Source organism: Eumetopias jubatus, unplaced genomic scaffold, assembly GCF_037043125.1.
Source record: "Eumetopias jubatus isolate StellerSeaLion01/CBP00866 unplaced genomic scaffold, mEumJub1_p1.0 scaffold_11, whole genome shotgun sequence".
NCBI lineage: Eukaryota > Metazoa > Chordata > Mammalia > Carnivora > Otariidae > Eumetopias > Eumetopias jubatus.
The window spans coordinates 93,427,671-93,444,358 of NW_028274817.1; the positions used below are offsets into that span (position 1 = coordinate 93,427,671).

Consider the following 16,688-nt stretch of genomic DNA (forward strand, 5'->3'; position numbering starts at 1 on the left):
AGGGAAGCAAGAGAATTATAGCTTTATTTGGGGTGACCAAGTTCCCAGCTAAAATTGGGAAAACAAGGAGAGAAAAGATACTAGGAGACAACAAGCAGTCTTTGAGACAAATCTACTCTTCTGTAAAATGAGAATAATATTATTACCTACTTCACAGGGCCTTTGTGAGGAAAAAAACAAGATTGTGCATGAGGTTGGCACCAGTCAGGGTAGTAACTGAGTGTGAGCCTAATGGCAGTTCGTTGCTATTACTTTTAATCCAGTGAGGTAGTATCCCCATTTTGCAGAAAAGACTCCAAGCCAGAACCCCAAAGAGCATTGATCAGATGATACTGCATGATTCCATTGATAGGAAGTTCCAGAGCAGACCAACTGGCAGATGAGGATAGAACTCAGGAGAGTGGTTGCCTAGGCTGTGGGGGAGGGGAGGATCAGAAAGGAACATGAGGGAACTTCATAGGGTGATGGGAACTCTGGGTACCTTTACTGAGGTATCAGTTACATGGGTGTGTGCATTTGTCAAAACTCAAACTAGGTACGGTACATTTTATTGCATGTAATTATATCTCAATAAAAAAACCAGAACTAATGATGAGGTGTGGGGCTGCAGGAATGAATGCTACATCTGAATGTCATAAAACAGTTCCAGAAGGGAAAGAAGTGAGAATCGAACAAATAAAAATGAAGAGAGCAAGAGCGCAAGATCTTAGCCACAAAATACATAATAAAGAAGGCTGCTAGATTTAAAGTAAGCCCTTTAAGTTCCCAGTGGCAGCGCCACGACTCCTGTCTGTTTATGCAGAGCTACCGTCACCAAGAGTAGAGCTGAAAAGAAAAATAAAGTCTCTTTCACAAAAGAAGGTGAAAAGAACCTTTCAGTACTGTTTTCAACAAGTTGTTGTGCTCGAAATTCTATATTCCAGCCGGCCCAAGACAGTGAATGCATTAAGTGTCAAGAGTCTAACCTTTTTGTTTTCTGGCCATATGCTAGAGGCCTGGTGTTTCCATTTCCTATTGCTTCTGGAGCAAATTCCAACAAACTTGGTGACATAAAAACAATGCAAAATTATTATCTTCCAGCTCTGGAAATCAGAAGTCTAAAACAGGTCTTGCTGGGCTAAAATCGAGGTGTTGGCAGGGCTGCATGCTTTCTGGAGGCTCTCGGGACAATCTGTTTCCTTGCCTTTTCCAGCTTCTAGAAGCTGCCTCTGATTTTTGGCTCATGACCCCTTTCTCCATCTCCAAAGCCAGCAGGGGCAAATTGCGACTTCCTCATGCTGCATCACTCTGACTCTGACTCTGACTCAGTCTCCTACTTCCATTTTTAAAGACCCTTGGGATTACATTGGCGCATCTGGATACTCCAGGATAATTTCTTCATCTGAAGGTCAGGTGATTAGCAGCCTTCGTTCCTGTTGCAACCTTTATTCCCCCCTTGCCACGGAAGGAGATATATCCACATGTTTGGATGATTAGGACACAACCATCTTTGGGGTTGTGCATGATTCTGCCTACCAAGCTGAGCTTTAACTGTAAAATGTTACCTCGGATCCTTCTTTTCTCCACACCAGCCATCAGAGGAATATTTCCAAAGGTTCTAGGTGTATTAGAACCTGTTACTCAGGCAAATGTGATAAAACAGACCCTGTCTTATATAATTACATTCGACTTCTTTTTAAAGATTTTATGTATTTGCGAGAGAGAGAGAGAATGAGCGGGGGAGGAGGGGTAGAGGGAGAGGGAGAAGCAGGCTCCCGCCGCAGGCTCCCAGCCGAGCAGGGACCCTGATGTGGGACTCGATCCCAGGACCCTGGGATCATGACCAGAGCCAAAGGCAGACGCCTAACCGACTGAGCCACCCAGACACCCTACATTCTCCTTTCAATTGCTTTCACTTAGTTCTATAATCTGAAATTTGGATAAAGGTCTCTGCTCCGATTATCCATTATTGGGTAACACACCACACAGTGGCTTCAAAGAATGAAAATATTTTGTGTGCAAGTCTGGAAATTTGGACAGGACTCAATGGGGACAGCTTGTCGCTGCTCCACTCAGCGTCGGCCAGAGTGGCTCAAAGGCTGGGAGCTAGACTCAGTAGAAGGCCCGGTCATAGGGTTGGCAGTGAGATGCTGGCTGTGGGCGGTGACCTCGCTGAGGCCATCAGCTGGGACACCTGCATGTGACCTCTTCGCATGGCCCGGGCTTCATCGAAGCATTGCAACCGGGTTCCCAGGGCGAGCATCTCCAGAGACCATGTATCTCACACAACAGGAGGATGTGCTGCCCTTTGTGGCCTGGCCTTGGAAGTGAAGGCCACGTATATTTTAACCAGGCAGCCACAAAGCCCCACCTAAATTCAAGGTGAGGAGAGGGAGAGTCTACCAATTGCTGGAAGGTGACAAGGCGGTGGAAGGGCATTTAGGGCCAGAAAGAACATGGCACCCTTTGTTAGAAAACGCAGTTTGCCACAGCTTCTCTGCCACGTTTCCATTTCTTCTCTTCGTTTAAAGTCTCTTCTTCCTTTTATTCGATTTGTCCCCCTTACATAATGCCCCTTTTGGGGGCGCCTGGGTGGTACAGTCAGTTAAGCATCTGCCTTCGGCTCAGGTCATGATCCCAGGGTCCTGGGATCAAGCTCCACATCAGGCTCCCTGCTCAGCAGGGAGTCTGCTTCTCCTTCTCCCCTCTCCCACTCCCCCTGCTTGTGTTCCCTCTCTCGCTGTGTCTCTCTCTGTCAAATAAATAAATAAAATATTAAAAAAAAAGAAGAAGAAGAAGAGGAGGATTACTTCCCTGCTCCTCAGGTTTCCAGTGGGTGGGAGTGTCCCGAAACACACTTTGTCTTTCTCCATCACGGCCCTTATCACGCCGACCCAGGGGTGACATCTGGTAAATTCGGAAAGACGAAATTCGGCAGCTTGTCTCAGCACCTCCCTTTTTCTCCTTGAGGCTAAACTGGCTCCAGGGAGTAGGCCTTTTCCTCTGCTCCCAAATGCACTGGTTGGAAAGGGCTGCGGGTGTCGAGATTCCTCCCAGCCCCCAACACTTGGGTGAAACATCTAAATTTCTGGCACTTTCCCTCCAAACATTTAAGCTATGAAGGAACTGTCAGCAAGTACTTATCACAACAGAAGCTAAATTGTACCCTCAAAGCATCGATGAGTTACAAGGTGCAATGTCAATTAGATGTCACAAAATACTACACCTTGTTTTGAATGACCAAAACACACTAACTACGCTCCTCGCATTCTGCACATACTTCGGCCGCTATGGTACACATACGTGTTCTTTCACAACGCACACGTTTCATTAACAAAATAGCAGGGCTTAAAATTAACATCACATTGTGAAAAACCGGAAAATTTTAAATACCTTGGTCAGAACCAACAATGCGGTACTTTCATTTTCATCTTTGCTTGACTACCAAACAGGAAATCTCCTCAATTAGATGTCTGCTCAGAAGAAGAAGAAGAAGAAAAAGGGAAAAAAAAAAAAAGCCATTATCCAAGGACTCAGCAAGTTCTGTCAGGTATTTCAACATGGTGGAAGAGTAGTCAGGTTTTAATTGGCCCTATTGAGCTCACCCACAAGCTACAACATTCTTTACCTCAGCAGTGTGGTATTCAAAAGGAAAAAAAAAACTACAAAGTTAGTTCCTACCTTTGAAAACATCAAATGAATCATGTTCGGTTTCATCCTGTTAACTGAATGCTCGTTGATAAAAGTGCACATATCAACAGTAGTAAGACTGGTATTCAAAAGTAAAAGAAGAGTCTCGAAAACGCCCCACCCCCAACATTGTTTATTTAGCTAAAATAAAGAACTGGGCTCTGTGTTTTGCTAGTATTTTCTCGGTCTTATCTGCTGTTTTGGAAAGCACTTTCTCTAGACAGCTCAAGGTCAGAAAGTTACCTTCAATGACCCGGTCTCAACTAAATGATAAAAACTTTCTCCAATCAAAATTCTTACCAGTTCGGAGTTTTTGAAGGTAGATAGGTTTTAAAACTGCTAGGCAAAGCATTCTGAAACAATAGACAAAGAAGTAATAAAAATAGAAGAAAAATTATGGGAAGGTACAAAAAAAAAGCAAAACAAAAACGTTCCTCTTAATATAGAGAATGCCAAAACAGGAAGGACTGATGAGACAGTTGTGGTTTTAGCGGGCCTTGTTTAGACCGATGCACACAACTATTAGTTTTGTGCTTTAACTTGACCAAGACTTTTGACACTAACAAGAAAACAGCCAACTCAGTAATTAAAACAACAACAACAACAACAACAGCAACAAATAGATGAAAGAAAATTCGAGGGGGCGAAATCTGCGTGGTTTTACGGAAGGCAGAAGGCGTATCAGTTTGGGTATTTGCTATAATCACCTCCATTCAAGCCCTGAATAGCAAGCAGCTGGAAAAGCTCTGTGTACAGATGTGGTTTTCCTTCTCCTTAACCAACATTTCATTAATTAAATAACATTCTTTCAGTGGAGCAGGGAGGCTCCTGAGGAATGTGGGAAACACAAAGGAAAATGCTAGAATCCTCATTTGCCAATGCTGGAAGAGATCTTAAGGCTTGAGCTGCTTTCACCTCTTAATTTCCTTTCTGCAGACTTTCAAACCCTTTGTCCCTCCTGAAACCCAGAGGGGACCTCCCATCTCCACTCCATCCCCTTATCTTCTTCCCCAAGCTCCATCTCTGGACAACCCAGTTTGCATCCAAGCCCTGTCCGCCATCCAAGCATGTCCACCACCGGGAGAATAAACTCAGGGCCAATGTCTAGGAAGTCCCCTGAAGGGGGTGAGAGACATTTGGACAAGGAACTCTGGGAATCCAGGTACCCAAGTGTGGTCTAGAAGTAGGGGCACAAGCTCTGGGCATTCCCTTGGCTCTGAGGACTCCTTGCCCCGGGGGAGTCACAAGGCCTTACAGGAATCATGGGGGGCCCTCGAAAGTGGGGGACCCAGGAAAGGAGCCCTCGTTGCATAAGGCAAAGAATGGTATTGGCTTCCAGATACAGAAATGGTTATTGGTAATAGACGATCATTATCTCCACCACTTACCAGAAAGTTCTACACAGTTCCAAATGAACTAACTGGAGATGTAATAAAGTGTTTAGAGGAACTCAAGAACACCCGTCAAATTTCCCTGAGTTACTAAAAAAAAAAAAAATTCGGACCTGACCTTAAAAGAAAAAATAAATAACTTTAAATTTAAATTATCTTGCTAATTAAAGCAATTTAGCCTCGATCAGAAACTACATAAAGCTTGAAATTTTATTTTATTTTTAAGCTTGAAATTTAAAAAAGACTAATAATGAATGTTAAGAGACCAATCCAATAGTCTACATGCTTAAAGTTTTTGTGAACCTCTGGTCCAGATTTTTTTTATCTGTTGGGGGTAAAAATCGCCTCTAAATTTTTAGAGAAAACATCCCCTCTGTCATTATTTCATTCAAAACTCTTCCAAATAAATCAAACAAGGATGTAATGATTGGTATCAATGTACTAGACGTCCCATAAAAAAGATAGTTTCCTTTAGAAAAAGGTAGACTCTAAGATTTGAGGCCTCAGTCCACCAGAACTGTGTCCAATTTGCAAGGAGAACCAGAGACTAAGGGGGAGAAGGCGGGAGGGGGGAGGCAGAGGGGAGACACGATGCCCCAGTGAATTTTGTTTGGCAACTACAAATAAGGGGAATCTATGGGGCATATGCAAACGACAATAACTTTCATTTTTTTAAAAAATTGTTAACAGTGGGCTAGTTTTCAAGTCGGTCCAAACAATAATAATCCCAGCTGCTTTCTAACAATTGAGTTCAGGTTCAGAGAAAGAGTAAATGAGGCCAGACCACTAAGGAACACTGTGTAAATGTACAACATGAAAAACCCCATGTGAGCAAAGCAGAAAGCTGGTTTTTAGAGGCAAAAGCAGCCCTTCTCAAAGGCTTCGGTGTGCAGTTTTGATGTAGAAAATCGCATCAAATGTAAATATCTGGAGGGTAATCAATTCCATTCTAAGCTGTTCCGTTTTGCCTGGTTCATCTAGCCGTGCCTTCCCTTTGGTCACAAGCCTCCACGGAGATGGGCACCTTCAGGCACCCATGAGCTCTTTGACACAACCTTAAGAGCTCTTTGAGGGAGGTGCCACCCAGTCTTTGCAACTTTTAAAATCTGTCCAGTACTTTGAGCTTCCTCAGGAAAGACCTTCTGAAAATAGTCACTCATCCCTTTACCTCTGATTTTAAGCCAAATTTTAAATAACATGAGAAGTTTGACCAGGTCGGTCTGAAAGGTCTACACAGCTCCAAATGAACTAACTGGAGTTGTAATAAAGTGTTTAGAGGAACTCAAGAACAGCCTTTTATAATTTCCCTGAGTTACTTAAAAAAAAAAAAAGAAAAAAAATCGGACCCGACCTTAAAAGAAAAAAATAAATAACTTTAAGTTTAAATTATCTCATTAATTAAAGCAATGTAGCCTCGAACAGAAATTACATAAAGCTTGAAATTTTATTTTATTTTTAAGCTTGAAATTTTGAAGACTAATAATTAATTTTAAGAGACCAATCCAAGAGTCCACATGTTTAAAGTTTTCATGATTTGCCCTTGTTTTGTCTCATAAACTGATCTTGAATAAAACAGTAGTCACTATCTGTGGGCTAGTACTTTGGGGGGCTGGGAAACCTCACTGGTTCATAAAAAAAAAAAAAAACCCAATCCTCTTTAACAGTGCTTGTTATTACTCCTAGGTCAGAATCATTATTTATGTATAAAAATAACCTTACATGAAGGAATGTTTCCCAAAATGCAGTTAAAATTGGTAACCATGTACAGTTTAGGTTTTGCTATCTGTATTCTGTATACCACAAGAACATCCTGAAAACAGCTTGCAGTTAGCATCTCCTAAAACTCCTGCAAATTATCTGCTCAAACTATGACTTTTTGCTTTTGAGTTCAGGTTCTCCCTTGAGATTTTGAGGATGGAAATAGTTGAGCTGCTGTTTCAAGGATGTAACTGAAATTATGCATTCCATGCTTCATATGTTCCTGGAGAGAGGCAAGGGGGTCAACGGAGACATGAACCAACATTTAGAGCAAGAGAGAAACCTGTAAGGCCCCTTTTCAGTAGTGCCTGAAGAAACTCCCAAGCATCATTCTATATATGTCAGCTCATGTAATCCTCACTGCAACTCCACGAAGAAAGCATTGTAGTTATTATGCCTACTTTCAAATGTGGCAACAAGCGTGGATGGTTGAATACTCCTAGTTAGTAAGTCGTAACAAGAGGATTTGAACACACCACTTTCTGGCTCCAAAGTCTTGGTGTTTCTTTCCACCGCGTGGCCTCTGCAGTTTCCCTTCTTTGTTGTTTACACTTTGATATTTTAAAGGGAATACAAAGCAAGAGGCTGTATACCTTACTTTTGGTGTTGTTCTCCTTATCTTTATATATCAATGATTAACTTTCTCTGGCAAAGGCAAGCACCCCAGTCTTGACACTTCCCCATTTTTTCACTGCTGCTAAAAGCTGATAATAGACTTGAGCTGCCCACACCACCAAAAAACGTTTTGCTTTTAATTTATTTTATTTTGGGGACTGCAAAATTATATGTATTTTAAATTCAAGCTCTAGGAGCTGAGAGATGTGTCATGACTTCAAGATTAAAAACTGAAGTTGATCCAACACTACTTCCCCCTAAACAAATAATGAAAGAAAGAAAATGCAGAGCACCCTCCCAGGAAGGCATCCTAATGGCATCTAAGGAGTGTTCCCAAGGGCCCTGCTACAGCTTGGCTCCAATCTGCCGTCCACAGGTGCTGCTGTCCACAGGTGCACGCTGGCTTACCGAAAAACCGGAAGCATTGCTGGGCACTGCTTAACAAAACTTAGCAGTTCCCTGGGAACTAGGGAAAGAGGCCCCGGCACACATTATAACACGTTTCAGTATCTCCTAAGATCCACCTGAGAGTCTTGTAAGTAAAGACCTGCAAGGCGCATGCACCTGTATTAGCCGGAGTTTCTTTTCTGATTTTTCACTTCTCAGTAGCCAAGTGAAATTTCTGCCCCTAAAATGAGTTTTTCTGCCTCAAAAAACACTTCAGTGTGTGCTTGGGCTTCTTAAAAAGTTCAGAATGTTAATCAAGCACTGTGAAAACCTGGCCAAGGGGGTTGAAAAATATATGTACCTTCCCAGATGACTTTGGTTATCTACGAATTTTTGTTGAGGTGTGTGGGCCTACCGGGTACTGACTTACTAATAAAAAGCTTGGTAGTGAATCTCGTTGGTAGCTACATCCCAAACAAACCCGGATCCTTATGGAGATGATTATCCACCACTTTGAAATACCAGAGAGAAAATAACATTTTCTTTTGCTAAAAAAATAAATAAATAAATAAAGAGCAATTGAATTTATTTTTATTTCACTTAGCTAGGCCATTCATGGACAGATTAAAAAGCAACAAACTTTTGCCGAGTCTCGTTAACACATTTGCTTTTTTTTAATTTTAGAATATAGTCTACATCTGGATTAAAAAAGTTTTAAATAAATTTAAGACATAGGACACACAGTGGAACCCTTCATCATTCTATGTACACCACGGATAGAATGTCAGTTGGTTCCATTTCGGATAAGTCCACTTTCTCATAATAACATTATTATTTTCACTGGCTGAGTGGCAAGCTTCGTACGAGCTGGCACGGCGCCAGCTTCCACACACTGGGGTGGGGGCGGGGAGGGCGTGAAAGGGCTGGGGTAGAGGTGCCACAGGACAACTACACAGTGTAACAGAAAATCATTAATCTCGTAGTACCGGTTACCGACAGACAGTGCTGTTTGTGCGCTTATCACAATGGAATCGACGAAGTTTCAGAGCAAGGAGGGGATTGGAAATACTTTAAGACAGGGCCACTGTTACAAAAAGAAATAGTGCAAACAGGAAAACTGATGCAATCCTAGCAACGCTGCGGCCTCCACCAGCCCAATGGCAGGACGGTAGGAGGCTGCGCGCCCCGCCTTTCCCAGCGCCCAGCTCCGGGCGCCGCTCCCAAGTGTGGCAACCCAGCGCCGCGCCCCGGCATGGCCCCTTCTCGACTCATCTCCTCCAGAAAGAACAGAAAAGAAACTCCAGGAAAGGCACAGGCTGAATGCAGGGCGTCAGCCCAGTCCCATTCCCACCCTCGTAGAACACAGCCCCCCCCTCCACTGCGGGAGAGGGGGAGGAGGCCCCAACCCTGACTCCCGCCACCACTTTCCTCTGTTCTTCGCAAAGAGGCCCCTTCCTCCAGGCAGCCCCGCCGCGCCCCCTGCACGTACGCAGCCCCCCCCAACTTTGCAGTCCGCCCATCGCCCATCGCGCCCTACAGCCAGAAAGAAAATAGCTTTGAGGGAAAGAAGGTGAGAGATGGGGCCAGGAAGGGTGCTGGGCAGCCGCGGGCGTCCCGCCTCAGTGGCCCCAATTGCTGAAGCCGATCTCCTGCTTGTATCTGTTGGTGAGGATGTTGGCTTTACGCGTGAGTTTGGAGAGCACAGTGTGCAGCCCGCGCAGGTGGTAGTGGAACTGCTGTTCCAGGTCCTCCTCGCCGGCTTCCGCGCCCTCTAGGTGGCTCAGGTCCACCAGGATGTCCTTGGACTTCCAGGCGTTGCCCTCCTCGCTCCCCGCCGGCGGCGGCGGCTGGTGCAGGACCCCCCACTCGATGTCGTTGCGGATGGACTTGAGCAGCACGTAGTGGCTGTACATGTCCCGGGAAGGCGCGAAAAAGCTGCCGTTGGCGCTGCCCGGGCCGGGGGCCGGGGTCGTGCGCTCCTCCAGGCAGCCGCCACTGCCGCCCACCTCCACGCCGACGTCGTTGTCCAGCCCGGGCTCGGCCAGGGGCACGTCGCGCAGCAGGCTGGGCACCATCACCGTCTGGTCCATGTTGTTCACCGCGCCGATGAAGCGGTTCATGGCGTTAAAGAGCGAGTGCTTCTGGTTGTAGGTGTCGCAGATCTGCATCATGGTGGCCGCGCGGGCGCCGGGGCACCAGGACGCAGGGGCACGGGGTGGCCGGCTGGGGCGACGGGCTGCCCGCCCTCACGCGCTCTCCGAGGCCCGCGCTGGGGGCCTGGCTAGAGCCGGAGCGCCGGGATTCCCGGCTCCTGCTCCGCCCTCTCCAACTCTCGTCTCGCTCGCGGCCGGGCCCTGCGGGACCCGCGGCTGCTCAGAGCTTGGGCGCCCGGAAGCTCGCGATGGCGGCGCGTGGTCCGCGGGGTCGAGCCCGGGCCTGCCTGGGGGGACGGGAACGAAAGCGATTACTCACACGGCGGGGGTGTCCGGCGGCCCCGCCCGCGCACAGCGCCCTCGCCGGTGCCGACTCCCCCGGGACGGCGACCCGCGGGCTCCCGCAACCCTGCGCTTCCCCCCGCAGCCCCGCGGTCCCACCTCCTCGCCCGCCGAGGCCGCGGAGAGAAGGAAGGGGTGCTCCCCGCCCCCGTCTCCCTCGGAAAAGCCTGAGTCCCAGCACCCATGCTGACCGGGCAGAGATGGGGCGGGGGCACTCACCTCCTGCTGCGCCTCGAGGTCCCCTGCTGCTGGGTAGGTCAGCGTTCCCGCTGCTGGCGGCGGCTGCCTGCGGGCGCTGCTGCGGTCAGTGGCCGGACTGTGACTGCGGGCGGCTGGGGTGGCGTCGGCCCCCTACCCATCCCAGGTGCTCAATTTATAGAGCCCCGGAAAGGTGTCGCCGGCGCTCAAGGGCCACCCCCGGTGTCTCCTCCTCCCGCCTCCCCGGCAGCGCCAAGATAAAAGGCCCAGGCCGGGATGACCGCGAGTAACACTCTCCTGGCCCCTTCTACAGCGAGGGCGGGGCGCGCCGGGCCAGCTCCGCCTCTCGCCTGATACCCGGGCGGAGGGAGGGCGCCCTGGCCGGGCCGCCCCGGGCCCCGCAGGGCAGGGCAGGGCAGAGGAGGGAGGGAGCAGCCGCACCCCGCCAGCCCCGAGAGCAGAGCAGGCCAGTTGGGGGAGGGCCGGACACTGAGCGGGCAAAGATGCCGGCGTCCGGACCGGCCAGAGGGCGGGCTGGCCTGCTGGTTTGGGTGGGCCAGGCACACGCTCCCGGAGTGGGATGACCGAAATGCACCCTGGTTGCAAACGGAGCCCCCAACCCTGAATCGATAGTGCCGTGGCGCAGAAACTACGAACTCGTTTATTATTAGCCGTCGGGGAAAAGGGACCAGCAGCAGCCGCAACTCCGTATCAGGGCTCTTACGTAAGAAGGGTGGCTGGGCATGCCTGGTGCACGTGGACGCGTGGTGTTCCCGCCGTGGCCCTGAGCTTGGCCAGCTGCTGGGGGAGGGGAGCCTCGGAGCCTTTTGCCTCCATCCAGGCCGGGTCTTTCTCAATCTTTTCTGTAACAGCTGCTGCCAGGGATGAAGAGCAACCCACCGTCTGATCTGCGCGTTTTCCCAAGAGATCAGATGTGCCAATGGGGAGAAGTAGCCAAATTCCTGACTTTTGTCCAAGTCCCGCTACTCAGAGATGCTGCTGAGCCCTGGCCATGTGGCCTTTCGGCTGCCAAAGGGCCAGGAGAGGGTGACTGTAAGTTAGGCCCGGTGTTGGGTGTCTTTCATCATTTAACAGAAAAGCTGGGAGGCATGCAATTTTTTTTTTTTTTTTTTTTTGGTGGTGGTGGGGGGTGGAGTTTGAAATGTTCCTTTCCAAAGATAGTTCTTAAAACACAGGGTCATTGAATAGGGCCAAAGTCATGTACTGAATCTTTGAATTTAATTTTTAAGAGCGTGGCACCTTAAATTTCACTTTGGGACTCCAGACCACAGCCTGCTTTCATTTATTTTTGTTTCACCATCTCACTTCCCTTGTCATGTCCCTTCACTGGCCCATCTTCTCCAACAGTACTACAGATAACTCAATAAGACTCAAGTTTCTAATTTTAAATTGCTTTTCCCTAAAACCTTTCAGGGGTGCTTTTACTATAGTGTCTTCTCACAGGATAAAAAAGTGCCAAAAGAAGAGAGAGACACCTAATAAAGGAGCTTATTTCTTTCCCTCTTTCTTTCACTTCAACGGTGTATATTTAAATTTTTTCCACAGCAAACAATCAGACTTGGTGCAATGAGGACTGACCTGTGGACCTCTGGAGACAGAGTCTAGCCTGGGGACCTCCAGTTCCAGGCCTTTTTAGCTCTGCAAGATCATAGCCCATGTTTTCCTATTGATAAAACTGGGATAATGCTATCTGCTCACCTATCAGTCTTTGGGGGATCAATGGAAAGAAAAATGTTGGACAAAGTATCATTATATGAATTTGAAGCATGAAGATAATCTCATCCTCCCATTTGCACCCATAGAGACTTAGAAACTTTCCCACAGTCAGTTTCCTTATAAATAAAATGGAGCTTCTCCCAGGGGCTATACCCAATTTTGGTTAAGGTTAAATAAGATAGTGGATGTAAGAATTATGTAAATTAGAAGCTACTTTCCAAAGATTAATTGTACTTACTGAAGGACCTCATCATAGCCAAGAGGTGTTTATGTGAAGAATCAGAAACTTTAAAAACGCGTAAATGTGCTATGATGAGCCACAGACCCTTTCCCCTAGTGCTTAGGCAGCAGTGGAGTACAAAAGCGGTCCAGATCGATTTTAAATCTTTACAACCAATGAGACACAAAGAGCATTGCAAGAGGACAACTCGAGAAAAACACACATCCAGTTTCCAGTAGGTGATCCTCCCGTTAATTAAAACATATTTGTCCCGCATTACAGATCCTCTTGATATTTTAAGTACGTATGCCTCTGGATGAAAACTTGGTATTCAGATTGAGTTAATTAAAAGCTGGAATCCCGCCTCTTTTTGTCTTCGTCCCAGTTCCAACAAGGTGTGATAACTCGCAGAAAACGGAACTCCAAGGGATCTAGCAAAGGGATCCCAGCAAAAAGGCCCAGGTTGGAAGAAAGCTCCTAAAGCCTTCTTTTTGGCCTCCACCCATCCCCCCCCCCCCCATCCGATTCCTTCCTTCCTCTGGTCTCGAGGTCCCTCTCCATTCTCCAGTTCTTGATTCCGATCCCTGTTCTTTCACATTTCTTAAATACTTTAAGAGAGAGATGGCTCGTGCACCTGCCTGCAAAACTTCCCAACCCGGGCCTCCTCAGCTCCCGGGTGCCAGCGCAACAACTCACGCCCACCGAGTAACTCCGGAACGAAAAAGTCCCCGGGGCCAGTGCTCCGGGCCCTTCGAATCACCCCACCACCGCCCCTCCAGCTTCAGCCAATCAGGTGCCGTCTGAGAATGTTATGCAAATAAGCCTTCGCGCCCCAGCCAGTCAGAAGCCACAGCCCCCTCCCCCCAGAGTCCTCTTTCACCCCAGCCGCGCCGAACTGGCGGCCGCGTCCCTGGCAACTGGCGCGCAGTCAATTTTCCCTCACTCGCTGCTGGGAAAAAAAAAAAAATGGTTCCCTGGGGTCACTTGGGAAGGGAGCGGGGCGGGCCCTGGCCTGGCCCAAGGCGGCCAGCCTCTCTGGTTGCCCCAGGCACTCTCCCAAGTCGAGATCTGGAACTGGCTGGAGATGCTGAGCCACCTGCCCAGGCTTCATTTTGCCTCCGGAAAACAAAGTAAGTCGTCCGGGAGCAAACAACTTTTGAGTACTTAGTGTAGGCCAACAAGCTCAAGGCTAGGGGCCCCTGGGCCTCTGCTTCCTCTCCAAGACGCTGAAGTCTGTAAAAGCTTTGTCTGGGGTCTGGCGCCCACCCCAGCTTCTTGGTCCACAGCTCCGACTCTGGAGCTCTGAAGTTCCGGTTCTTAATTCGCACTTTACCTCCTAACCTCAGCAACCAGGAAATCATGCGTTGCTGGCCCGTTTCCCACAAAGTGTCCACAAATTACCCCTTCCACTGTGTCCTTTGAAGAGTTGGGAATGGTGGCATTTTAAATGGCCAGAAATCCGTAAACAAAAGAGAGAGCAAGAGTCAACTAGGCAAAGAGAAGGCAGATTGGAGAAGAGGTTCAGCCTAGAGTTCTAGAGCAGGTGGTGTAATTGATTGTAAGGCTAGAAACCAGCCCAAGCCAAGGTAGTGGAGATTCTGGTTTACTCTGAGGCAGAACTTAGAAGGAACCACTTCATGCAAAGTGTCCAAGAAACAGGACAATCATACTCTTGTTCAAGGGCATGTCCTCCCACTGTCCACTTACACTGAAATCACTCCCAACATCCCCACCAAGTAGTCACCCTGGCCCACATGCTTGTCATTTCCATCCCCCCGTACTAGTTGTCCCTCGTTGGAGCCCTCCTGGAGGCCACGCCGCACACCATCCCATATCTGAAGGGAAACGCTGTCTCCCTTGAATCTTCTTCCAGCCATCTACCCCCAGTTGCTACCGTGGCTCTTCAGGTTCGCTTCTGAGGTGCTCATCCATGCCGGTCAGTCTCTGCAAGTAGCTCTGGTGTGCTTGTAAGTGTGCCACCTGGAATTCATCCCAAGCACCATCTCCTAGGACTAAACGGAGTGGCGGGGCCACCTATTTTATTGTCAGTGGTAACTTTCTAGGTCGTCTCTATTGCACATAAGTGCTTGGAACTTAGACATGCTAATGCATTTGAACTTTACAACAACCCTGAGAAGAAAGTAAGGATCAGAGAGTTTAAGTGACCAAAGTAACAGGACTGGGATTTGACCTACTTCTCTGCTGCCAGAACTAATGTTCCTTCTACACTATCCAACAAATACCTATTTCCTTACAATGCCGCCTAACATTTAATGGACTTCTTTTTTTAAAATATTTTATTTATTTATTCATAAGAGACAGAGAGAGAGAGAGAGAGAGAGAGAGAGAGGCAGAGGGAGAAGCAGGCTCCCTGCTGATCAGGGAGCTCGATGCGGGACTCCATCCCAGGACCTGGGATCATGACCTGAGCCGAAGGCAGACGCTTAACCATCTGAGCCACCCAGGTGCCCTAATGGACTTATAACAGCTACCTCCATATGTTGCTGGTTAACAAAATCTCGTGTATCCCATTCTTGAGCAGGGCAGATCTTTTTGGACCGAAGCACGGAATTTTATATGTATCTTACTTAAACTTTATCTCATTAGATTTGGCTCATTACTCCAACCGGTTTCAATATTTTAGGTCCTAATTTTTTGCTCTAATGTATTCAGATCTTACCCATACATGTGATAACTATTGTATATATTCAACCATGTTATTGATAATAGGCAAAAGGCAGCACTCGGTAAAGGGCAAAGTGCTGTGGAACATTTGGAAAGCTCCTTCAGCTTGATATCAGTCCATTAATTAGCACCTTTTGGCGTATGTTGTTTCAGCCAGCTATGAATCATGTTAATTGTACAATCATCTAGCCTACATAAAATTTTTTCTTGACTACAGAATATTATGAGTGACCTTGCTAAATGCCTTGCTCAAGTCCCAATTTAATGGCTGGTTTTTTTCTTACGGGGTCAGGAAGCAAGGTATTTTTTGTCATCTGCTATGGAGAAACCACTGTCACATGGTACAAATGTGGCAGAAATAGCATCACAGTATTCTGAGTTAAAATTGGGAGGGGGGAGTAATCTCATTGTCCTTGTCATTATAGGAAACACCGTCACGAAGATTTAGTTGGGAGAAGGCTGAAACCTAGGAACAGGGCAGGAGTGAGTCTGTTGGCCTCAAACCTTAAGCCTCCAGGTTCTGGCATGTCTGAATATGTTGGAGTTAGCATTTTGTCAAATCTCATTTAAAAAAAGCCTCTTTAGCTTTGAATCCAGGAGGAGTAAAGCACAGGAAAATTTGAAAATACTGAAGACTACCTTTTGTTACGTTCTCAGCATTTCTCTATCTTTGGGAACTTTATATAGAAAATGAATCATTTAATTTGAGTATGGTAGATAAGAAAATTACAAGACTCATTATAGGTTTGCTTACCTACCATATAGGGGCATCTAATTTCATTATTCCTGGAGTTCTTACAATTCCAGGACGTTTTTACACTGGTGACTTCTTTTCCTACTTGGATACTTGAAGACTTTTTTTCTTCTTCCTTGAAGTTGAAACATATAACTAGCTTGTTTTTCAATGTCAGCTTTTCTGAATAATTTTACCCGGTATACAGCGTGCCTATTACATCTACAGATGAACACATTTAATTAAGAACAATTTTCTATATCATGTCTGAATTGTTTTCTATTTCACTTATTGAGATCTCTACTTCAGTGACATCCATTACGTTCATGTGTTGTCTTTGCCGTCTAGACCCAACACTTCCTTTAACTCTTTGTGGCTTTTCTCTGTGATGATCTGAACCCTTCACTCTCTGCACGTGGGTGGCTCAGTTGTTAAGCATCTGCCTTTGGCTCAGGTCATGATCCCGGGGTCCTGGGATCGAGCCCCGCATCGAGCGCCCTGCTCAGAGGAAAGCCTGCTTCTCCCTCTCCTGCTCCCCTGTTTGTGTTCCTTCTCTCGCTGTGTCTCTCTCTGTCAAATAAATAAATAAAAATCTTAAAAAAAAAAAAATGAACCCTTCACTCTCTGGCAGTAATTTAACATTCTGTCATGCCTGTTTTGTTTCTAGTCCATTTATTAACTCTCTAGTTGTTTGTTTGGTTGGTATTTTGTTGCTGTTGTTCAAATTTTGTTTCCTTTGCTTGGCAAGTTCCTTTTTTAAATCTTCCCAATGGTTTATTATTTTTCCTATTCTTACTAAG

The 16,688-nt window shown here is 46.9% G+C and overlaps 1 protein-coding gene across 1 annotated transcript; it reads right to left on the minus strand.

Moving 5' to 3' along the window:
• Positions 1-8,389: 8,389 nt before the first annotated feature.
• MID1IP1 (MID1 interacting protein 1) lies at positions 8,390-10,857 on the minus strand. Its single transcript, XM_028113517.2, has 2 exons — positions 10,535-10,857; positions 8,390-10,260 (listed from the first exon to the last, which is right to left on the minus strand). Exon 2 carries the CDS (start codon positions 9,989-9,991, stop codon positions 9,440-9,442), a length of 552 nt encoding a protein of 183 aa, XP_027969318.1. The 5' UTR covers positions 9,992-10,260; positions 10,535-10,857; the 3' UTR covers positions 8,390-9,439.
• Between the last annotated feature and the right edge of the window lie 5,831 nt (positions 10,858-16,688).

Coding starts and splice junctions, on each gene's coding strand:
- MID1IP1 (XM_028113517.2), bottom strand. CDS start 9,991: ATGATGCAGATCTGCGACACCTACAACCAGAAGCACTCGCTCTTTAAC.